Source organism: Bufo gargarizans, chromosome 1 (assembly GCF_014858855.1).
Source record: "Bufo gargarizans isolate SCDJY-AF-19 chromosome 1, ASM1485885v1, whole genome shotgun sequence".
In the NCBI taxonomy this organism is placed as follows: domain Eukaryota; kingdom Metazoa; phylum Chordata; class Amphibia; order Anura; family Bufonidae; genus Bufo; species Bufo gargarizans.
Window position 1 is genome coordinate 124602123 of NC_058080.1, and position 25988 is coordinate 124628110.

General features: G+C 44.3%; 1 protein-coding gene across 4 annotated transcripts in view; it reads left to right on the forward strand.

Annotated features, from left to right (window-relative positions):
- FAM149A (family with sequence similarity 149 member A) overlaps positions 1-25988 on the forward strand; it is a 201731-nt gene that overhangs the window by 44654 nt on the left and 131089 nt on the right. For 3 of the 4 annotated variants that reach the window (XR_006390399.1, XM_044297869.1, XM_044297889.1), the window contains exon 1: positions 7388-8325. Coding sequence is in view for 3 of the 4 variants with exons in the window: in XM_044297869.1 (XP_044153804.1) it covers positions 7706-8325 (620 nt within the window). In the remaining variant the exon portion in view is untranslated. Of the gene's footprint in view, positions 1-7387; positions 8326-25988 lie in introns of those variants that run through there. The other variant, XM_044297878.1, reaches the window with a different exon arrangement.

A 25988-nucleotide genomic window follows, 5' to 3' on the forward strand; every position in this document is an offset into this window, starting at 1 on the left:
TGTGTAAAAAAATAAAATCTCACATGATCTCACCATACCCCTCACGGAATCCAAATGCGTAAAAAATTTTAGACATTTATATTCCAGACTTCTTCTCACGCTTTAGGGCCCCTAAAAAGCCAGGGCAGTATAAATACCCCACATGTGACCCCATTTCGGAAAGAAGACACCCCAAGGTATTCCGTGAAGGGCATATTGAGTCCATGAAAGATTGAAATTTTTGTCCTAAGTTAGCGGAAAGTGAGACTTTGTGAGAAAAAAACAAAAAAAATCAATATCCGCTAACTTATGCAAAAAAAAAATAATTTCTAGGAACTCGCCAGGCCCCTCATTGAATACCTTGGGGTGTCTTCTTTCCAAAGTGGGGTCACATGTGGGGTATTTATACTGCCCTGGCTTTTTAGGGGCCCGAAAGTGTGAGAAGAAGTCTGGGATCCAAATGTCTAAAAATGCCCTCCTAAAAGGAATTTGGGCCCCTTTGCGCATCTAGGCTGCAAAAAAGTGTCACACATGTGGTATCTCCGTACTCAGGAGAAGTTGGGCAATGTGTTTTGGGGTGTCATTTTACATATACCCATGCTGGGTGAGAAAAATATCTTGGTCAAATGCCAACTTTGTATAAAAAAATGGGAAAAGTTATCTTTTGCCAAGATATTTCTCTCACCCAGCATGGTTATATGTAAAATGACACCCCAAAACACATTCCCCAACTTCTCCTGAGTACGGCGATACCACATGTGTGACACTTTTTTTCAGCCAAGGTGGGCAAAGGGGCACACATTCCAAAGTGCACCTTTCGGATTTCACAGGCCATTTTTTACAGATTTTGATTGCAAGGTACTTCTTACACATTTGGGCCCCTAAATTGCCAGGGCAGTATAACTACCCCACAAGTGACCCCATTTTGGAAAGAAGACACCCCAAGGTATTCCGTGAGGGGCACGGCGAGTTCCTAGAATTTTTTATTTTTTGTCACAAGTTAGCGGAAAATGATGATTTTTCTTTTTTTTTCTTTTTTCCTTACAAAGTCTCATATTCCACTAACTTGCGACAAAAAATAAAAAATTCTAGGAACTCGCCGTGCCCCTCACGGATTACCTTGGGGTGTCTTCTTTCCAAAATGGGGTCACTTGTGGGGTAGTTATACTGCCCTGGCAATTTAGGGGCCCAAATGTGTAAGAAGTACCTTGCAATCAAAATCTGTAAAAAATGGCCTGTGAAATCCGAAAGGTGCACTTTGGAATGTGTGCCCCTTTGCCCACCTTGGCTGCAAAAAAGTGTCACACATGTGGTATCGCCGTAATTAGGAGAAGTTGGGGAATGTGTTTTGGGGTGTCATTTTACATATACCCATGCTGGGTGAGAAAAATATCTTGGTCAAATGCCAACTTTGTATAAAAAAATTGGAAAAGTTGTCTTTTGCCAAGATATTTCTCTCACCCAGCATGGGTATATGTAAAATGACACCCCAAAACACATTCCCCAACTTCTCCTGAGTACGGCGATACCAGATGTGTGACACTTTTTTGCAGCCAAGGTGGGCAAAGGGGCACATATTCCAAAGTGCACCTTTCGGATTTCACCGGTCATTTTTTACACATTTCGATTGCAAAGTTCTTCTCACACATTTGGGCCCCTAAATTGCCAGGGCAGTATAACTACCCCACAAGTGACCCCATTTTGGAAAGAAGACACCCCAAGGTATTCCGTGAGGGGCATGGCGAGTTCCTAGAATTTTTTAGTTTTTGTCGCAAGTTAGTGGAATATGAGACTTTGTAAGAAAAAAATAAAAATAAAAAATCATCATCATTTTCCGCTAACTTGTGACAAAAAAGAAAAAGTTCTATGAACTCACTATGCCCATCAGCGAATACCTTAGGGTGTCTACTTTCCGAAATGGGGTCATTTGTGGGGGGTTTCTACTGTTTGGGCATTGTAGAACCTCAGGAATCATGACAGGTGCTCAGAAAGTCAGAGCTGCTTCAAAAAGCGGAAATTCACATTATTGTGCTTCAAAAAGCGGAAATTCACATTTTTGTACCATAGTTTGTAAACGCTATAACTTTTACCCAAACCATTTTTTTTTTTTTGCCCAAACATTTTTTTTTTATCAAAGACATGTAGAACTATAAATTTAGCGAAAAATGTATATATGGATGTCGTTTTTTTTGCAAAATTTTACAGCTGAAAGTGAAAAATGTCATTTTTTGGCAAAAAAATCGTTACATTTCGATTAATAACAAAAAAAGTAAAAATGTCAGCAGCAATAAAATACCACCAAATGAAAGCTCCATTAGTGAGAAGAAAAGGAGGTAAAATTAATTTGGGTGGTAAGTTGCATGACCGAGCGATAAACGGTGAAAGGAGTGTAGTGCAGAAGTGTAAAAAGTGCTCTGGTCATGAAGGGGGTTTCAGCTAGCGGGGCTGAAGTGGTTAATAATGGCCTTGGTGCTGACCCTGGTGGGGGTTTTCTGGTTGGGATGCGATGTGCTCTCTCCACTGTTAGTGTCACCGCTGCCTCTGCCGTTGTTACATTATTTGATAGCCATTTTTGGATAAAGCCCCTGGGGTCGTCTTTTTCTGCTCCCTCCGGAAAGCCCACCAATTTGAGATTATCTCTCCGGGATCTGTCCTCCAGGTCTGCCATTTTCCCCTTTAGTGCCTTATTGTCGCTTTCTAATGTTTCGATCCTTTTTATAGTCTGGGTGGCTTCTTTTTGTAGCTCTATAGTCAGGGTTACATACTCCTTAACAAGTTGCCTCATTTTGTTTAGGTCGTCTCGAATTACTGAGATATCGGTCTGCACTGCTGCCACCGTCGTTGTCAGCGTGTTTAATGATTGATTAGTTGTTCTGACTGCCTCCAGTATGCCCGCTAATTTGCGATCGATATTATTCATCTGGTTATCTGCTTCAGGTGGCTGACTTTCTCCCGCCCTATTCACAGGGTTCCCATTATCTTCATAATCCTCTGTTTGTGGTATTTGTTTCTGGTTACTCCTCGTCTTAGTTGGTGGGGGTGGTGATTTGAGATATTTATCTAACTGTGTCCTTACAGTGCCCCCTTTGGGAGATGATGTACCAATAGATTTTCTATTGGGAATTTTAGGGGCCATTCTTCTTTTCCTTTTTTCTTTTTCCTTTCCCTTCCCTTCTTCCTTTCCTTCCCCTTCTCCTTCCCTTCTTCCCCCTTCTTCTCCTTCTTCCCCCTTTCCCTTCCCCCTCTTCCTTCCTCCTTCTCTCCCCCCTCTCTCCCTCTTTCCTTCCTCCCCCTTCTCCTTTCTTTTCCTCCCCTTTCCTTCCCCCCTCTCTCTTCCTTTCCCCTCCTCTCTCCCCCTTTCCTTCCTTTCTCCCCCCTCCTTCTCTCCCTCTCCTGCGCGGTTGCTTTCAAAGTGTGTTCATACAGATTCCCGTTTGTGTAAGACGCCGAGAGAGAAAAAAAAAAATATGAAAAAAAGTATCCTGTAGCACAGAAAGGGAGTTGGAAACGGTCTTACATATCCTCGATCTCCTTGATTCTTGCTCCCTTAGTTTTCCTGGGCGCCGGAGAATTTCAGAGTTGGTGTCGCCCAATGTCTTCGGCACAGTCTGCCTACGGTCTTCAACGGCCCTCCAACAGCTAAGTGGGTCTTATATACTCGAGTATCCGGAGCTCAAAGAAATGACAGAGCGGTTTTCAATATATAAATCATACAATACAGTGCATAATCCAGAAACAGTACAGAGATGACGCTAATATCCACCGGTATAGCACCCAGGGCGAAGCGTCTTAGCTTTATCGCAATGAAAGCAGCTCCACAAAGGCGTCAACTGCGATCTGTTAAGCGGTTTAGAGTGAGACAGTGGAGAATTGACGGGGCAGCAGTGTTAATTGCGGATAGCTACATTTCATAGTCCGCCAACTCCCCCACTCTTCACAACTGCCCAGCAGGCAGAGCAGACCCGGTGGGTAAAGCAGCACACAGACGACCACTCCGCAAACGGCCGCACCAAACTTATGGCACAGAAACACTCAGGGTACCCAAAGACAGAGGAGCAGGGAGGATGACCACTCACTGTTCAATTTCACAGCACATGGGGAGCGTGTGGAGCCTGGAGCAGCATGGAACAGGTAAGGCCCCGGACGACGGCGCCTGGTATTGGTTCAATAAACGGAGCCGCAATGCCCTGTGCAGCCTAGGGCCGGCGTGGCAGAGCGGTGAAGAACTTTAGTGCCTGGCGTCCGGAGTTCAGCAGAGGGAGGGTGAGCTTAGCTTAGCGATGTCTCAGCGGTGGCATCGAGGGTCAGAGCCGGAGCCGGCGTTGGGGGTGGGGCGGACCGCTGCACGTACGTTGTCTACGTCATGCTGCCGCGCCTCCTAATTATTTGAAGATAGTAAGGAACACTTTTTTAGATCTTTGTCAAGACATGACATTTAACACCTCTATATCACATATATACGCTAAGTTAAAATATGAACAAAGGAGCCGTTATGCCCAATCACCTTACAATTCTTCCACAGTCACACACAGAAGAGGACTCTTTGGAAACAAAAACATTTATGTCTACACTTATACTTTCAGTGTCAGACACTATAGGGTGGCAAGAGCTGATATGCACGAGCACCCTAAATGTACAGAAAACAGGGTAGCAGTAATCTATATATATTGGCACCCTATATACACAGTGATGTGAATAGATAACATATAGCAATGTATACAAAAATGCATGGCGGCATACAGAGAAAAGTATACACATTGATAAGGTTATTAATATCATCATACACAAAGGTGTATATCAAAAAGGTGCACGGTGGCACCGAAGGAACCCAGGGTCCTACCCTACAGTTGATAGGCTCTTCAGACACCTCCGTTCCGCTATTTCTTTGGTGGTACGAGGTCCTTAAAATATGTGGGAGTAGCAGGAAGATGTTCCTATATATCCCTGGATGACCCTCGGGGCCCTACAATAGCTGGCAGGAGGAGCGGAACAGGCTGGGAATCAGCCTCTGCTCCTCCTACACAGCAGCACAATGTGTCACAGTATCCTGCTGCTGCTGATGGGGAGCACAGATCATGTGAGGAGCCGGGTGATTGAGGTGAGGAGTATTGTTTTTTTTTTTCACTTCCTGTGAAGGGGGTACATCTGGGCATAACCACTGTGAAGGGGGCACTGGGCACATATCTTGGCATATCCACCGAAAGAGGGCACACATCTTGGCATATCAACTGTGAGGGGGCACATATTTTGGGATATCTACTGTGAAGGGGGCACATATCTTGGCATATGTACTGCAAGGGGGCACATATCTTGGCATATGTACTGCAAGGGGGCACATATCTTGGCACATCTACTGTGAGGGGGCACATATCTTGGCATATCTACCATGAAGGGGCATATCTACTGTGAGGGGGCACATATTTGTGAGTAGACCTGAGGGACTGAAACACTGGGTAAAAAATAAAAGTAGGCACATAAGCACTGATTCACTGTGTAGCATGCTCTGTGTAAGGTATTTAATCTATAATACATGCAGTTTCATTGCTGTAAGCGCCGTGCAAAATGTCACAAGGGGGCCCGCTGAGACATTATCGCCCAAGGGCCCACATGAACCTGGAGCCGACCCGGTATAGGGTTGTAATTAGTATTTGAAGGGTGAGACATATGTCCAAAAAATTGCAAAGCTTCAAAGGGATTGTCTCACTTCAGCAAATAACATTTACCCTGCAGACAAAGTTAATACAAGGCACTTACTAATGTATTGTGATTGTCCATATTTTTAGGGATAGCTTTAGTTACGTCACTGTTTTAGTTATGCATGAACTTTAAAGGGAACCTGTCACCGGAATTTTGTGTATAGAGCTGAGGACATGGGTTGCTAGATCACCGCTAGCACATCCGCAATACCCAGTCCCCATAGCTCTGTGTGCTTTTATTGTGTAAAAAAAACCGATTTGATACATATGCAAATTAACTTGAGATGAGTCCTGTCCCTGACTCATCTCACATACAGGACTCATCTCAGGTTAATTTGCATATGTATCAATTCGTTTTTTTTACACAATAAAAGCACACAGAGCTATGGGGACTGGGTATTGCGGATGTGCTAGCGGCCATCTAGCAACCCATGTCCTCAGCTCTATACACAAAATCCAGGTGACAGGTTCCCTTTAACTAACAGCTCCAGTTGTAAGAACAGCCTTTTGCTCTACAGCTGGGATCAGAGGTAGCTCCGGTCCCAAATGTTAACCCTTTGATTGCCACAGTCTGTGACCACAGCATGATTAAGGGTATTTCCCCCCTTTGAGTGGGTCACAGTAATTTGATCAGATGCTGGGTAAACGCTCTGCAGTCCGCCATGGGTATGTAGAAAGGACCCCAGGACTGTAAGCTCAATAATCCTACTATTAGATTACCCTAATGTTGCCCTAACCACACCTTGTGCCATAGAGAAAAGCAGAGCATCATGAATTAGGATACAGGAGTATACTAACTAATACATTATAAGTCTAAAATAATTTTGTAAGATTGTAATTCCTTAATGGGATTATAACAAAATGTAATAAAAATGTAATGTAAAAATGAAATTTAATTTTTTTTTTTTTTTATTAAAAAGCTTGCAAACATTAATAAATAAGAGATTATGTTTCATGAAATAAATTTTATTATGGACACGTAAAAGCAGAAACTATACTTATTAGGTATCCACACAACTGAAAAAACTCGAACAATTCATTTACCAGGTTATTCAGTGTGAAATAAGTAAAGTGCAAACAGTATAAACTGCAATGTCAAAAATCATTTTTTCTATATTTGCAAAATTGTATATAAATTATATGTACCTTCAAACAGCACACAAAAATCTATTTCTCTTGCATAAAACTAGACCTTGTACATCCATGTAAATAAAATAAAAAACTGCTTAAACATGGAGAGGCAAGAACAAAAAAAAAGGCTGGTCCTTAAAATAAATTCTATTATATTACTTATATTAATGATATTACGGTAAGGGTTAAGTACTAAACATAAAGTGCTGTGGAATTTGTCAGCGCTATATAAGTGAGTATAATAAATAATAAATAAATAAACATAAAGAGTAAAAGCTACAGAGAAACGTGTTTTCATGTTCACCAATATAAGGCAAATGATATATCATGCAGTGGTGCACGTTAGTATTAGATGCAGAACCTATACACGGCACCTCCCTGTGTCAGCAATGTGCAGTCAGTACAATACTGTGACTAATGTGTTTTCTTTTCCTGTCTCTCAGGGTGAAAGCTTTACCTTTCCAGTCTCATAGCTGGAAAGGCCCAATTGCAAGTCGCTCCTCTTTTTGTTTATCATAGCAACCGCCCGCCCCTTTACTCTTGTGTCAGCTGCTCCAAGCCATTGAATCAAGACATAAACACGCAGCTTTCTCCTTTCTTCCAGGATCACAGATATGCAATCTTTACTCATTTTCAGGATTTCTTCATTTCAGGACTAAAGACCTAAAGACAGAAGATTGGTTATAAATTAAGAGAAGCCAAAGCAGAACATTACATTTTTTTATTCTTTTTTAGGCTGTGGAAACTATTCACATAATCTATCGTTTGTTTCTGCTCCTTTCCTAATTTTAGCTGATATCCGGGATGTACAGTTTTTTACTGACCCTTCATTTTTGTTCTGTGAAACAGCATTTGAATCGCATATATTAGCCTTATTGTTAATTTTTGAGTATAAAGACATGAAGGTTGCTGTCTTGGACTTGGGAACTGTATTTGCTAAATTTTTTAAATCATCTGTATCTCCTATAAGCCCTGGACCAACCAATAATCCTTTCTCTCAAGGCTCTAATGCAGGGAGCTCTTCAGGATCAACAGTCCCTTCCCTGGCTGGTAAAACCCCATTCCTTCTACTTTCTGCACCACCATCGCCTCTGCACATCCTCAATACACCCACTGCATCTACCTCCTCCTTGTCTCGTATTCCCTCGGGAAAAGCTTTGACTCCAAGTCCTCACTCAAGTGGTATTTCTGCACCTAGCAGTCCTGCTCATTCAGTAAAGCCTCAGCCTTCAAATTCTGCATCCAGCAGTTTGGCACAACTTAAACAACTCAATGAGGATTCATGGACAAATCCAGCGCATACAGCTTCATCTACCACATCACCAGTGACAATTCTCGTACGTCCAGGACCAACAAGTATCACTACAATGACACCGGCAATGCAATCTAACCACTCCAGTCGGTCACCAAGGCTTCTTCAAGAGACATCTGTCTCCGGTTGGAACACCAAATCTATGCTTTTCACCCTGCCTGATATTGGGGAAGAGAGCACAGATTATGAAGACAATCTCAGCCATGGGTGAGTTTTTGACACAGAAAACTAGAGTTCCCAGGTGATTCCAAATAGATGGTGCACGGCACCGGTGGTTCCAGTTGTCAGGAATAATTGCACAAAGGAAGGATGGGTCCAACACTCATCTAAAATAAAATAAAAACATATTTTTATTTATTTCGGTAAAAGTTTAAGAGAACATCCCAGGGATTCTCACTTAAATGTTTCAAGGAAAACTGGCACTTAAAAGGGTTGTGCCAAGTTTGAAAGTTTTCTCCTATCAAATTAATAGGAGATAAGAAATTGATTGCGGGAGTCCGACTGCTGGGACCCACTCTGATCCTGAGACGGGGGGTCCCATGTTCCTGGCCTGGTGGAGCAGCAGGCCGAGCATGCATCCTGACACTCCATTCATTCTCTGTGGGACTGCTGGAAATAGCCTTCTCCACAGTCCCATAGAGAATGAATGAAGCGGCAGCGGCATTGCCCCAACGTTTGTTGCTTGTGGTTGCATCTTAAACAATGTCCCTTTCTATTGAAGTACGCCTTATTTTTGAAGGAGACAAAAAACGTGTCTTAACAACTTAAAAATTTGGCACATTTGATTAGTAAATCTGCCTCTGTGTTTTTATTTTTGGATGAGTATTGGACACTACCTTTCATGCGTAGTTTTATTTGATCCCATGTACACAAGATATTATGAGGGACGTTTATTAAGACCGACGTTTTCCATGCCAGTTTTAAGTCCCTCTGCACTGCTGGAGGAAGCGTCAAAGTTATATAGAGGCACAGGCCTGTATATTAGTTTGGCGCTCCCTCCAGCAGGCCATGCGACAGACTTCAATCTACACCAGTTCTCTTGCTGTCCTAGATTTAAAGGGGTTCTCCGAGATTTTAATACTTATGACCTATCTTGTTTGAGAAGACACCGGCACTCCTGTGAGCTCCGCGGCCTTCTCACAGTTTTTACTAGTCCGAGTGACGACATATTCATGTGTCACGTGGCCTAGGAGTGCTCGGCCTTATTCAAGTGATTGGGGCTGAGCTGATACCAAGTACAACCGCTATACAATGTACAGATCTGTTCGAGAAGGCAGCGGCTGCTCACAGGAGCACCGCTGCCTTCTCAAAACAGCTGATCGCCAGGGGTCCCGGGTGTCGGTCTCCCACCGATCCGATACTGATGACTTATCCAGAGGATAGGTCATCAGTATAAAAATTTTGGAAAACCCTTTTAAGGGTGGATTCACATAATGTTTTACCCATCTGTTTAATGTATACAAAAAACGTATTTATTAAACGGATGGCTTAGACTGATGCCATACAGTGGCATCTGTTCGCCAAAATGACGTGTGACAAAATCTGAGTCTTTAATACACTAAAAATAGCGTATATGAGTTTAGAAATATCCTCCTATGTCCTCAAAAGCAAAAGCTTAAAATAATACTGCATTAAGTGAAAACAAGTCATTTCAAGGTTACCATGATATACAATGATTTAATTAACGGGATGCTTGAATTACTGAGTATTCATGCATGCACATGGCTTCAGGTGGTTACACTCTATTCTATGTGCACATTGTATCTTTCAGCAGCGCCTACTGTTTCAATGCAGTGCTCATAGTAGTCCGATACAATAGCAGCCAATGTGATGACAGGTGATACAACAGTCAAATCACATAGCTCTTTGTGTGGTCTAACAAGCAGTTTGGTTGCCTATTATGCTTTTATGTGCCAAACTAAAGTGGAACTATAGTATAAAGTAAAGTTTGGTACATTTTTGGGCAACAATTTACAATCTCTGAATAAATGAGATGGTGCATAATACCAAATCTTTTGGAAGTGGAATTCTACTATGTGTAAATGAGAAAACCAATCTTATTTGATGAAAATGTATTGCTCAAATAATGTTGGGATCAAATGTTTAATATTGTTGCAAAAGGAACTGGTTTTCTGGTACAATTGTGTGTAATTGGCTAGATCTTGTGTAATTGAGTTTGTTCACCTATAGCCACTGTAATATATGAAGGAATTAAATTGTGAATAGTCTAGGGGTTGTCCAGGACTACAAATATATGGCTGCCTTCTTCCAAAACAGCCTCATCCCTGTCCATGCACTTTGGAATTGCAGCTCAGCTCCACTACAGTCAATGGGGCAGAGCTACAATACCACCCACAAGCCATGAACAGGAGTGGTGCCGTATTTTCTGAAACCTGGACAACCCCTTAAAGATACAGCTCTTAAGTCAAGTGATCCCTTTATAATTGGAAGTCATCCAGGTTAACTACTCTGTATCAGAAGCGTAGAGACGATGAAAACTGAGAAAATGAGGACCAGTTGACATGTGGAGGACTGAGAAAAGGAAATTAGATTTGGACTTGGTCTCAATGGTGAAAATCTATGAGAAAAAGAAAACAAAAAGTAAAAAGAAAATCACTTGTGTAATATGGAGTCTATAATGACATGACATCAGGCAATTACATAGTCTAGTAGCTCCCAGGCCAGGTTGTATCTCTATGGATGAAGGGGCACTGACACTGAATGGCACATTAGTCACACATTGCATCACTATGGGTGCAACATTGTTGTCAAAGTACAGTATATTTCCATTTTTTAAAATTTTCTACAGGTTCTGTCTAAAAATTCTTGATTGAAAGGGTCTTAGTTATAGTTACTCTGTTGCAGTAGGGAGCTACACTGCTACTACATATATACAAATGTAAAGAAGCCATATGAGCCATGAGAGCTCATGGGGTGGGGAGGTCCTGTTTTCTCACTTTTTCCCCTTCTCTGCCGCCGTCGACACTTTTACAAATGGGGGCATTTTGAGCTGTGTGCAGGACCCCCATAGCCTAACAGATTTACCAATATGTGTGCCAGCAAACGGGCACATATTATGCTTGAAATACAGTATATTTCATTTCCAGGTGCACAGACTTGCCAAAGGTGAACCAGAACTATTATGTATTGATCATTCTGGCGCATCATACACCAGAGACGATCTGAATACTGTCCACCCATAGATTTCAGTATTTCTTTACTCCACCAATTTAAAACATAAATATGAGGGTTTCTTTTTTCATTTTGGGTCTATAAGAGTCAAACAGAAATAAATCATGCTGTATTCCATCGAATGCTGCATTACTAAAGCATTGCTTCCTGGAAATATTTCATTGTTTTTTTCCTTCCTAGCAGGGAGGGTCGTAACTATAATTCATAGGGCCCCATAGCAAATAAAGATGGGCCCCCCACTATCTAGTGTGAGAAAATTAAACGGGCTGCATAATTAGCAATAATTAAAGGTATATATAATAGCACCATATATCGGAAAACCCACATTATAGCAAATAGCCACCATATTGCTATTTCCCACAAAAAGGTACAACGTTCTTGCACCTGACTGGGCCCCCTCAGCCTCTGGGCCCCCTAGCAAGTGCCCCTGCTTCCTAGTGATTCATATGTCTTCTTAAATAAAAAGGGGGAAGGAAAACTGCAGGTACAACACACCGACACACCTTGTAAGGGTCCCTCTTTTGTCACAAATGCCTCTTGAAGGGTCCCTGTCATGAGAAATTACGTTATGTAGCGATGGGCTAATGTCAGCAGTACATAACAGTGTACTTTATAACTCCCTGCCTGCCGCCGTTGTCTAAAAATAAAGACTTTTAAAATATGCTAATGAGCCTCTAGGTGCTATTAGGGCGTTGCATCAACACCTAGAGGCTCGGTCTACGCACCCTTTGGTACGCCCAGGTCCAGTTCATTGACTGTCGAGTTCTCCTCTTCGTCCAGTAAATCCCGCACCTGCGCCGTCCCATTTAGTATTCAGCGCAGACGCAGTGAGTGAAGGACGCGGTCCAGGAGCACGTCCTTCACTCACTGCGCCGAATACTAAACGGGACGGCGCCTGTGCAGTGAGTGAAGCTGGCGCAGGCGCAGTGAGTGAGGCCGGCAGCAGGAGCGCGTCCTTCACTCACTGCGCCTGCCCAGAATACTAAACGGGACGATGCAGGTGCGGGATTTACTGGACGAAGAGTAGAACTCGCCAGTCAATCAACTGGACCTGCGCGTGCCAAAGGGTGCATAGACTGAGCCTCTAGACTGAGCCTCTAGGTGCTGAAGCAACGCCCTCATAGCACCCTGAGGATCATTAGTATATTTTAAAAGTCTTTATTTTAGAGAACGGCGGCAGGCAGGGAGTTATAAAGCACACTGTTATGTACTATTAGCGCATCGCTAACATCAGTCAGCTACATAACGTTATTTCTGATAACAGAAACCCTTTAAAACAGAAAGGTCTTGCCTCGTGAAAACAACCCCTGTCCTTGTGCTCTATTAGGACCCCTCTATTAGCCAGACAGACTATCCATACATTACATGGCTGGACAGTCATTTGGATGGCTGCAATTTAATGCTATACTTCCAGATGCAGATTCCTTTCATAGAGTCAGTTCATTGTGTCTATATAAAAAGGGGGCAGTATTTGGACGCACCCTAATGTGACATGTGAAGAAACCCTAAAACTGCTGGATCCAAGGCATATTGAGCTCACAGAGCAGCAGCAGCTACCACTTTTTAGCCACCCGTATCCTTTACATGGGGGCACCTTTGTTTCAGTAGACCTCAGAACAACACAATGTAACCCTATTACATCAGAATACACGGCATACGAATTCTAAGGTATACTGTATTTATCAACCCTTTTTTCCCATTTCCCTCCCAAATACTGCCAGCTGTAGATAGGCAGGACTAAGCAGCCACACAGTCATGTGCAAGAATAAGAAGACCTACATGCACGACAGGCTGGTTACAAAGGACTTTCTTTTATTTCCTTTCATAAATGTACATTTATATGTTTGTTACATATGAGGCAATTTGTGCAGTAACCTTCTAGGACATGATTGATACATGAACATAAATATTTTAACATGTAGTAAACAAACAAAACAACGTTGAAAACAATAAAGAAATGTAAAAAGGGCTGCGGATGCTTCACTTGCACTGCTGTGTGGTGTTTCTGTTCTGTTAGCTCCGTCTCCCAGCATGCTCTGCCTTTGTTCTGCAGAACTGAAAAGAATGCTGTCTGGTTATTTATAGCCAGGGCGGCTAAAGCTGACAGACCGTACAATGAGCCTGCACCGGGCTTCCTGTCCTATTATAGGACCATCGGTGACCTCTTATCATTACCGTTACTATACCCCGGTGCACACATGTATGTGACATGCAGAGGACGTATATGGAGCAGGCCCCAGTCCGAAAGTCTTACAATAAAATATCTTTAGTATGCATCTGATAATCCAGACAGTCTGATAATCTGCCCCATATTTCCAGAACAAAACTACAATATAATATGGAATTTACAAGACCAGAAGCGAGATCATAAAATTATAGAAGCATAATGTATGTTAGTATTTTAGACCTCAGTGTTCAATCAGTGATTTTCATCAGTAATTGTGAGCCAGGTACAGGCCAAATACACAGAACAAGTGCAAATCTTTCCATTGTACTTTATCTCTGTGGAGGCTCCAGTCCTGGTTTTGGCTCACAGTCACTGATGGAAATCACTGACCAAACACTGACCTGAGCGAAAACGGTCAGTATTTCATCCATGAAAATGTCTGTAAAGGGTCCATATGTCCATTTTTTACCCTCAGTGTGTCATTCATATTCCATGTGCACGACTAGGCTGAACAACTTCCACTTAGGCCCCTTTCACACAAGTGAGTTTTCCGTGCAGGTGCAATGCGTAATGCGAACGCATTGCGCCCGCACTGTGTACATGAGTCTGTGTACATGAGCGTTGTTTTTCATGCATCACTTGTGCTTTGCGTGAAAATCGCAGCATGTTCTATATTCTGCGTTTTTCACACCAGGCAGGCCCCATAGAAGTGAATGGGGCTGTGTGAAAAATGCAAGCAAGTGCAGGTGCGATACGTTTTTCATTGATGGTTGCCAAGAGATGTTGTTTGTAAACATTCCGTTTTTTATCAAGCGCGTGAAAAAAGTATCAATTTGCATTTCACCCACGTGAAAAAAACTGAACCACTCAACGCAATCGCAGAGAAAACTGACTGAACTTGCTTGCAAAATGGTGCGAGTTTTCCTGAGCGAACCCTGAACGCATCCGAACCTAATCCGTATCATTCCGGTGAAAGGGGCCTTAGGGCTCACCCACACAGCCATATGTTTGGATTCGCATCTAAACCGCATTTTTTGCGGAACAGATGCAAACCCATTAATTTTAATGAGGCCGCAAAAGATGTGGACATTACACTGTGTCTGGACCCACAAAAAAAGATAGAACATGTCCTATTCTTGTATGTTTTGTGGACAAGGATAAGACATTTCTACAGAAGTTAAAAATAAAAGGCAGCATGCACTCAATGGGGGCATGAGCCCTAATGGTCAGTGAAAACCACTGACTGAACACTGAACCACTGATGTGTGAACACATTACAATCAATGGATTTGTGTGCTGTCCTTAGATAGCACACACCTGAGATTCACTCACCTCTGGCCGCTTTCACACAATGTTTGGTCAGTGTTTGATTATCCATTTTTATCAGTAATTGTGAACCAAAACCAGGGGAGGGTCAAAAACACAGAACGGGGCAAATCTTTTTATTATATCTAATTTTTGTGTATGATCCATTTCTGCTCTTGGCTCACAATCACTGGTGAAAATCACTGATCAAACACTGACCAAACGCTGAGGTCTCATGCACACGGCTGTTGCCCGGCCATGCCCATATTGCGGCATGCACTACATTTTTGCTGTGTGGACCACGGACACCATTCATGTGATTGGGTCCTGCATCCTCATACGGCGGCCCTACGGTCGGCGCCCATGCAAACTGCGGTCCACAGCATGGGCCCTTGCCGGCACATATTCGTGTGCATGAGCCCTGACTGTGTGAAAGTGGCCTAAGGCGTGGAACATGCTTTGTCTTGGAGCGTTTATTCCTGTAGTGACCTCTGCTCGTCTGACCGGGCCTCATGGCGTTATAATGATTTATAATGCTGTGTGTCTCTGCCCGACCTTACCTGTAATGGTCTGCACTGACACAATGCCGTCAGTAAAACTCATTACAGTTGAGATCGATCAGAGGCACACAGCATTATAAATCATTACAATGCCACGAGGTCTGGTCAGATGAGCAGAGGTCGCTACAGGAATTCCCACTCCCACATACAGCGCGTCTCACTCTGGGAACATATCTTTGTAAGCCCTTGGCTTTCTTTCTGACAGTTATCTGCGCACACTTTTATCAATCGTGTCACTTTAGTCACAGATTAATGGAATATTTGTGCACAATGAAAGGGTGCAAAGTCAATGTTGAAGTTTGCCCACTATCTTCAGATACCCAATTGGGCAGAAAACTTACAGCATTTCATGCAATAAAAGTGATTAATTATATCCAGTGTTTACAAGGTTTCATATTGTACCCAAGGAATGATAACCACTTATAATGCTTCCGTTTTACTGCCACAGGAGTGCCCGTGGCTTTTGGCACTGTTGGTATAGAGGCAATGTCTGCAGCCCCTATGATGCTTGACATCAGAAGTAAATAATCTTGCAATCTTATTTCCTCTGTAAATGTTAATGTGTGCCAGATACTAGGATTCTCAAGAACTCTTAAGTAGAGCCTGTCATGTATTTTTAATTTTTTTTACTAATATACAGTGCATTGAAAAAGTATTCATACCCCATTTTGTTCACATTACACCCATAAACTTAAATGTATTTTATTGAAATTTTATGTGGTAGACCAATACAAAGAAGCAAGTATGTGTGAAGGGAGAAGAAAATACAAGGTTCCCTTACGTCCTACCAGCAGCACAGATGGGGTTAACTGCCCCTGTGGACTGGTAGGACCGGCGGAATTTTAATGAGCCCAAGAACCAATAAACGATCTTCAGCTCCCTGAAAAGGAGGAGATCACCCCCCAGCCCACCGTGTTTTTTTCTGTCCTCTGGACAGGTGGACTGGCGTATCGCTCCCCCTCAGGGGAGCTGAAGAGTGCTTAGGGGCTCTTTTTTTCCTTAAAAGGCCTTTCAGTGCCTTTATTTTTGGCCTGATCGCGGCGGTTTTTTGTCGCTGGGGTACCGTCGGGGAAGGGGGTGTCCCCTCCCCTCTTCTTTCATCTCAGCATGCGGTGTCCCGTCTCTCCAACCGCATGTGTGCGGCGCTATGGGCGCCGCCATCTTCCGGAAGTGACGCGCACTGGGTGCGCTACGTCACTTCCGGTTTTCTGGAGCGATGCGGTGAGGTTGTAAAACTCACCATTTCTATTAACTGTCTCCTTATAAAAGACATCCTGGGACCCAGGATTAAATCTAAGGAGACATTTAGAACAGCTGAGCATTATAGGTTCTGTTATTTTGCTGGGCTAATTACGATCAAGGAACCTCCCAAGGGGCGGGGCTTCCTCCTTTAAAGCACCCAAGAGCCTGTCAGTCAGTGCTCTGGTTGCGTCGCTTTCACAAGTTAGCTCCAGAGTTCCCTGTGCCTTGAGATATTTTCATATTGCTTGGCTTGGGGTTTGTTGTTCCTCTTTTTCACAGCTCTAATTTCTTCTAGTGCTGGTGGGCCCCCTTAAGGTCTTGTTTCTCCACCTCCAGGTATTGTAGGTGTTATGACCTGTTTTTTTCTTTCCAATTACAGACTATGGCTTCCCCTAAGGATCCGGATCAGCGCAAGGCTGGGGCCAAGAGGAAGCATTTGGCGTGTTACGAATGTAACACACCCTTAGATGACGGCTGTCCTTACTCCAGATGTGAGAATTGTCGCACGGCATCCACGGAACCCACGATGCAGGAGATGTTCCAGTGGACAAAAACATACGTGGATGATTCCATTAAGGGAGTGGTACGGCTGCTTAATGAGAGGCTACCAGGTCCCTCTCAGACTCCCATGGAGGTGGTCGCACCGGTCGAAAGACCTACCCCCTGTTCTGTGGGGTCTTCTTCCGAGGAAGAAGAATTTACTTCTTGCTTTTTCCCTCCAGAAAAGACGCAGAAGTTACTCAAGTCCATCAGGTCGGGGGACCAGGATGTTGACATGGGGGAGTCTTCCGATCCCGCCGGACGGACACAGCGTGTCTTTAGAGCGGATGAGACCCTCCTCTCTGTGATGCGCACAGAGTGGAGAAAGCCTGAGAAAGGTCCAGTACTCACTAGAAAATTCAAACTTATGTACCCGATGGCTAAACCCTTGGTGGAATCATGGGGTTCCGTTCCCAAGGTGGACATGGCTATAGCCAAGTTGTCCCGGCGCACTCTAGTTCCTGCAGACGATGGGTCTAGTGTGCAGGACCCTCTAGACCGGAGGGCAGAGTGCACCCTTAGATGGAGTTACGCGGCGGCTGCTGCCTCCGCAACAACTTCAATTGCGGCCACGGAGGTAGCCGCCTATTTACGCTCCAGGCTCAACCAAATCCAGACGGACGTGGATCAGAGCGTATCAAGAGATGACATCCTGGCAGCCTTCAAGTCAGCCAATCTGGCTATGGACTTTCTGGTCGATTCCACCCAGATGCAGTTGAAGCTGGCCGCCAAAACTATGGCCCTAGTTTCAGCTGCGGCGCAGGCCACTTTGGCTGAAACCATGGATCGCTGACAACGCGTCCAAGTTCAACCTTTGTGGGCTCCCCTTCGAACCGGATAGGCTGTTCGGGTCCGAATTGGACAAGATAATGGAGGGGCTCTCCGATAAAAAGGGGAAGAGCCTCCCCCAGCAGCCCTTTCGGGGACGCCCCAGACAGGAGAAGAAGCGCGAAGGTCGTTCGGGGCAGCAGTCTAGGCACAGAGATTGGGGGGGGCCATCTCGTAAATACTCAAAACGCTCCCATAAACCCACCAGTGAGGCAAAACCCTCCTGACTATGGGCCTCCTCGAGGCTCTTGGATAAGCCCTGCTGCCCCTGCAGTGTCTCCTCTAGATTTTCCCGTACCCCTCCCCCAGATTCCCGTGGGGGGCCGTCTTACTCATTTCAAAGACTCTTGGAGCCGATTGATTGCAGACCCCTGGGTCCAGGACATAGTTTCCGTCGGGTACCGGGTAGATCTCATCTCTCTCCCCCCAGAGAGATTCATCGCCACACGAAATTTCGGGTCTGCCAAACAAGTGGTCCTAGAATCTTACATTCAGGACTATATCTCCAAGGGAGCCCTAGAGGAGGTGCCGGCAGGGGAGAGGGGTCTAGGGATTTATTCACCAGTGTTCCTGGTTCCCAAAAGGACGGGAGATCTCCGGATGATTATCGATTTGAGATTTCTCAATCGATTTATAAGAAAAACAAGGTTTCGCATGGAAACCATAAGGTCAGTCAGCCATATCCTCAACTCTGGGGACGTCATGGCTACTCTGGACCTCAAGGATGCGTACCTTCACATCCCGATCCATTCCGCGTCCCGGAAACTCCTCAGGATCGCGGTCCAGATTTCAGGGGTCCGCAGGCACTTTCAGTTCGCCGCGCTTCCCTTCGGAATCTCTTCTGCCCCCCTTATCTTCACCAAGGTGGTGGTGTCGGTGGTGGCAGCCTTGAGACTTCAAGGACTGACCATTATTCCTTATCTGGACGATTGGCTTTTCAAAGCCTCTTCAGTTCCGGTCCTTACCCACCATCTTCAGATGGCAATTTCCTTTCTCCTCGGCCTGGGCTGGATTATCAACTGGCAGAAGTCGAATGTAAGCCCATCGACTTCAATCCATTATTTAGGATTCGTGGTCGACTCTGTGGAGATGTCCCTCCGGTTGACTCTAGAAAGGAAAGCGCGGATTCAGGACCTGGCAAAGGTCCTTTATGTCCCTCGTCGAGTCTCTATCCGGACTCTCATGAAGATGCTGGGGCTCATGTTAGCGGCTGCGGACGCAGTCCCTTGGGCACTATGGCACTTCCGTCCTCTTCAGTCGGAGGTCTTACACTTATGGAACGGCAGCCCTGCGGGGCTAGATTCCCTGTGCTCCCTGTCCGGTCAAACCCGGAATTCCCTCAGATGGTGGTTTCGGCTACCAGCAGGGAAGTCTATGACCCAACCAGCTTGGGTCATATTGACTACAGACGCGTCCCTGGTAGGCTGGGGCGCTCACCTGGACGGATCCCCAATCGCCCTCTGGAGCGGCGTCTTTCTTCCAATCTTCGCGAGATGCGAGCCATCCGGCTAGCCCTCCTTCACTTCGCCCCTCAGATTCGGGGCAAAGCGGTGAAAGTCCAGTCAGACAATATGACTGCGGTTCTCTATATAAACAAACAGGGAGGCACAAGGTCATTGCCCCTTCTATCAGAGATCGGGGTGATCCTTCGGTGGGCAGAGTTGAACCTTTCCCATTTATCTGCCGTTCATATTCGAGGCTCCCTCAATATGATAGCGGACCGCTTAAGTCGAGGTTTACTGACCATGGAGTGGTCTCTGCATCCGGAGATCTTCAGGCAGCTAGTTCACAGTTGGGGTATGCCAGAGGTGGATCTCATGGCAACCAGGTTCAACACCAAGGTGCTAAGGTTCTGTTCCCTGTACAGGGAAGACAACCCCCTGGCGATAGATGCTCTGTCGATACCGTGGAGGTTCAGGCTGGCTTACATCTTTCCTCCGTTTTCCATGATACCGAGGAGTATTGATGAAAATCCGTCAGGATCAGGCCTCGGTAATAGCCATCATACCGTTTTGGCCCAGGAGATCCTGGTTTACCCAGCTCATTCAGATGAGTCGGGGACAATATTGGAGGTTGATCAGTCCCTTCCCAACATAGAAGGGCTTTACGAGTCGGTCCTGAGAACGTTGTCGCATTCCCGAGCAGAGTCTACAAAGAAGGCCTACTCCAGGATCATGAGAATCTTCGTGGCATGGTGTGATTCCAAACAGGTGGCGTCCGCAGATCCGCCCCTTCCTGCGATACTACAATTCCTTCAAGATGGATTAGACAGAGGCCTATCTCCAGCTACCTTGAAGGTACAGGTTTGTGCCATCTCGGCCTGTCTCAACAGGCCATATTCTCGGGACCCACTCATCAAACGCTTCCTGAAGGGAGCTGAGAGACTAAAGCCTACTATACTGAAACCTATTCCCCAGTGGGATCTTTCAGTAGTGCTCAGGGGGCTAGCATCTCCCCCCTTCGAGCCTTTGGAGGAGGTAGATTTCAAATTTTTAACTTTAAAGATGGTCTTTCTTCTGGCTATAGCTTCAGCCAAAAGAGTTTCTGAATTGCAGGCTCTCTGCAATTCATCCATACATCATCTTCCTACAGGATAGAGTGCTCCTGAAGTTTTTACCATACTTCAGACCTAAGGTGCCTACCTTTCAAAACATCAACCAGGTAATCTCTTTACCAGTTTTGTTTACAACCTCCTCCTCTGATACTCCAGCTAGAGACCCGCTGGATATTTCAAGATGCCTCCAGATCTATGTGGATAGATCCAGAGAGTTCAGGATAGATGAGAATCTCCTTATCCTGTTTGCCGGTAAGTCTAAAGGCCGTAAAGCGTCTAAAGCCACCATTAGTCGCTGGATCAAGGAGGCCATTAGGGAAGCCTTTGTCTCCCAATCCTTAGATCCTCCCGAGTTTGTGAGAGCCCATTCTACTAGGGCGGTCTCCACCTCGGTTGCGGAAAGAAGCCTTTTCCCCTTACAGTTAATCTGCAAGGCGGCCTCCTGGAGCTCTGAGTCAACCTTCATCTCCCATTATAGGATAGATGCTAGGATGGCAGAGTTTTCGGCTTTTGGGCAGACTGTTCTTAGTTCTGCCAGGCATGAGGACCCTCCCTAGGGGATTCTTCTTGCTATCTCCCCATCTGTGCTGCTGGTAGGACGTAAGGGAATCGTTAATTTCTAACGATAATTTGTTTTCCCTTAGTCCTAACAGCAGCACACAAATATCCCACCCTAGATACATTATGCTTGTTAAAAACACGGTGGGCTGGGGGTGATCTCCTCCTTTTCAGGGAGCTGAAGATCGTTTATTGGTTCTTGGGCTCATTAAAATTCCGCCGGTCCTACTAGTCCACAGGGGCATTTAACCCCATCTGTCCTGCTGTTAGGACTAAGGGAAAACAAATTATCGTTAGAAATTAACGATTATAATAAATAAAAATCTGGAAAGTGTGGCCTGCATTTCTATTCAGCCCCCCTGAGTCAATACTTTGTAAGACCACCTTTCGTTGCAATTACAACTGCAAGTCTTTTGGGGTATGCTCAGTCAGATTGGATGGAGATCGTCTGTAAACAGCAATTTAAAAGTCTTGCCATAGATTCCAGGGATTTAGGTCTGGACTTTGACTGGGCCAGTTTAAAACATGAATATGCCTTGATCTAAACCAGGGATCCTCAACCTGCGGCCCTCCAGCTGTTGTAAAACTACAATTCCCACCATGCCCTGCTGTAGGCTGAGTTGTAGTTTTGCAACAGCTGGAGGGCCACATGTTTGTCATCCCTGATCTAAACCATTCCTTTGTAGCTCTGGCTGTATGTTTAGGATCATTTTCCTGCTGGAAGGTGAACCTCCACCCCAATCTCAAGTCTTCTGCAGCCTCTACCAGGTTTTCCTCCAGGATTGCCCTGTATTTAGCTCCATCCATCTTCCGATCAACTCTGACCAGCTTCCCTGTCTCTGCAGAAGAAAAGCATCCCTATAGCATTATGCTGCCACCACTATAACTATCACCATCCCTACAGCATGATGCTGCTCCACATAAATTTAGCGCATCCAACGGCAGGGCAGAGGGACTAAGACCGGCGTCTTAATTGCCGGTTTTAATAAATCTCCACCATAGTTTTTGTGAAACCTTTCTTTTTTAAAGATTTGTCGTGTATCAAAGGAAATCGGAAGTACCTGGATAAAAACGAAAATACTTAACGTATGGAAACATCTTATGTTTCCATCTGGCTCCTATTCACTTCAATGTAAAAAAAAAGCACTCGTTTTGGTATGTTTTTTGCAGGACAGAAAAGCGCTATATGCTATGCTATTCCATCCTGCAAAAAAAAAAAATTATTTAAAAAACTAGAGAAACGTAAACAGAGACAAACGGAAACAAAAGTATGCACTTTTGAACTGTGTTTTTGCCCAATTATAGTCTTAGGCTACTTTCACACTAGCGTTCGATCGGATCCGTTCTGAACGGGTCCGATCATATTAATGCAGACGGAGGCTCCGTTCAGTACGGATCCGTCTGCATTAATAACTTAGAAAAAATTCTAAGTGTGAAAGTAGCCTGAGCGGATCCGTTCAGACTTTCAATGTAAAGTCAATGCGGGACGGATCCGCTTGAAGATTGAGCCATATGGTGACATCTTCAAGCGGATCCGTTCCCATTGACTTACATTGTAAGTCTGAACGGATCCGCTCGCCTCCGCACGGCCAGGCGGACAGCTGAACGCTGCAAGCAGCGTTCAGCTGTCCGCCTGTCCGTGCGGAGGCGAGCGGAGCGGAGGCTGAACGCCGCCAGACTGATGCAGTCTGAGCGGATCCGCTCCATTCAGACTGCATCAGGGCTGGACGAAGGCGTTCGGGTCCGCTCGTGAGCTCCTTCAAACGGAGCTCACGAACGGACCTATGAACGCTAGTGTGAAAGTAGCCTAAGCCATATGTTTCTATAGTTTTTTCTGTTTACAAACATATGCATTTGACTAGAGATGAGCGAATTTTTTAAAAATTAGATTTTGCCGGTTCGCAGAATTTTTTTAAACAATTTGCTTCGATCCGAATTTATTTGCGGTGAATCACATTTAAAAATGGCTATTTCCTGGCTTCAGAGAGCCGTTATAGTGGTGTAGAGCACTGTGCCTTGTAGTAACACGCATAGGGAGTCTGCTTTGGTGGTGAAATAATACTGTGAGTCAGTATGACATGCAGATGACAGACATAGCTCTTAGAATCACTGCACACTTCACTTATTTGGGCAGTTACGGGGCTAAAACTGACCAAATAACTCAAGTATGAACAGATCGATGTTAGCGCCAAGAAGAAGCGCACTCCTTTTACACCATCAGCTGATTCCACATAGATAGTCAGCAGTAAGTTTATGTTGACATCACTGATTATTTTGCCCATCCTCAGATCTGTCAGAATGATAACCCACAAAAAACGGATCCTGTCTCTTGAGCATCTGCCTTAAAACATATAATTGCACTGCTGAACGGCAAATATATGTTTCTTTTGCCACTAAAACACAACAAATGGCTTTAGAACATATAACTGCACCTCTGAACGGCAAATATATATATTTATTTTGCCACTACTACACAACAAAAAGGGCTGCTATTTTAGTACTTCACACAACGGCTAATAAGCCCTTTTTCCCCATTAATACAAGCCCAAAAATGCTTTAAAACATATAAATGCACCGCACAAGGACAAATAAGACGTAGAAATATTTCCTTGCAATAAACCCTGTCGATGCCTGTATCAAATAGCACTTGCACCCTAATAAGAACGGTTTGCGGGAATTACAGAGCAGTATAATGGCAATTTGGGTCCCCAGTCAGTGCAGCAAGGTGTAATAGGATTGTTCCTATTACCCAGGCTGTAACCTCCCCTACTGAACCCTGTTCACCATAAATGCTGTGGAATGATTTCTCCCTATCCTTTCCCTACACCTTGAATAATGTATCCCTGCACTTGTAAATCGTTTTTTTAGCACAAGGAAGTTTTCCCTAGCACTGTCCCTAGCGTCTCTCCCTGCACTAAGTACACTGGAAAATTGCAGAATCCAAGATTACTGAGGCTACATATAAGGCTGTGACATCACAGGGCTGGCTGCTGATTGGCTGCATGCATGGCATTATGCGTGATCCCGCCTTTCTAGAGTTCCTTGCTCCATGTCCTCACACGTGTAGCAGGCACGAAGCGTGAGGAAATTCGTTGCAAATCAAATTGTTCCTGAAATTCGGATCGAATTCCACTTCGTCAACTTCAATTCGCTCATCTCTACACTTGATGAACAGCGAAAACGAGATATGAACAGCTTCTAAGGCTGATGGTCACATCTGTATTACAGTTGTGTTTGGTGTAGAGCCATAATAGGATTGCCAATGGCCGGTCCCTGATTCGCCTATGTCATCTAAAGGTATACACTCAACATAATTTTATTACCAGACTCAATACAAATCCAACAAAAATAAAATGCGTGCTATGTACTGTAAGGAGTATTACTTTGGGGAGACTGTACCACAGCACAAGAAAGCTGTGTGACTCCCTACCTACTAAGGGACCATGAAATCTCTGTATTAAACAATGATTTTCATTTATATTTTCCATTGCACATTAAAAAAGAATAATGCAACATGTTGCCAGCATAAGAATAGGTGGACGGGGTCGGTTCTAGCTTTACTAGAGATTGTCATGTATTATATGATGTCTGATGTTTCATGTTTTACATTAATCACAGAATAACCCTTTTAAAGGGAACCTGTCACTGTGAGAGTGCAATGTAAGCTGCAAGCAGCATATAACAGACTGATATATAGTTTTATGGGAAATCACTGATAGGAAATCTTCCTTGACTTCAAAGCCCAGAACGAACAGGAATTTACATGAATAAAATGCAAGTTTTACTGAATCTTTCCCCAGAAAACTATACATCAATCCTCTCAGCTCCATCTGCTCTATACAGGACCACCTTGGTTAACATGGCAGGTTCCCTTTAAATAACCAGATCTGTTAAGAATTATTTTGAAAAGTGACAACTATTATATTATTATACTTATAACATGGCATCTCGCGGTAACAGTACCAATCTAATTAGCTTAAACGGATATGCTATATAGCAAAATACACGCTACATGGATGAACTTCTGATCACCTCTTCACGTACGAAGATTTCAAAGAGTGAAATGAAGAATATACTGAAGATCGGTCTAAAGGTCTTGGTGTTGAATATTTAATAATTTTTCTTCTTCGAAATGGAAACAACTAAGCTAATTAAAAATAGGTTAAAGATGCAGTATAGCCTTTCCTCCAGCAATGCTGTATCCTGTTCCTTCTTCAGTGTCTTTTACTTTTGTGGCAACACAATACAGGCATTTGCAGCATGAATAAAAGATTGCTCTGGCATGGGGCATACAAAAAGAAAATTAGTGCACGCTAATGATCCGGCAAAAGTAACACAAAAACCAAGAGTTGCAGACCTGATATTTTTACGCTATTAGAAAAATATGGTGTATAATTTAAAAAGGATTTTCTAAGATTTTTTTACTGATGACCTATTCTCCGACAGCTGGGACCCCCGCTGACATCAGCGCTCCTGTGAGCCCCGCGATCTTTTCCATGCTTACCAAACACAGCGCCGTACATTGTAATGCAGCTCTGCTCGGTATCGCAGCTCAGCCCCATTCACTTGAGCGCCGCTGCCTTCTCAAACAGCTGATCGGTGGAGGTCCCGGGTGTCGGACCCACACCCTATCCAGAGGATAGGTCATCAGTATTAAGTTTTACAAAACCCCTTTAATACAGTTCCTAATAACCCAAGTCTACAGTACTGCAACTTGGTGAATTAGAGTAATTTTAATACATAAAGTCAGCCATACACAAAGAAAATGCCCGCTTGCATGTCGCTCAGGCATGTGGAAATCGAAAACACATTAGATCACCATCCAATGGCACTGGAATTGGCGGTTTTGGATGAGTTGTGTCTTCTGTATGTACATTAAGAGGGTTTAGTAAAAGCAGGGGCAATGGATTTCTGATGGGACAAA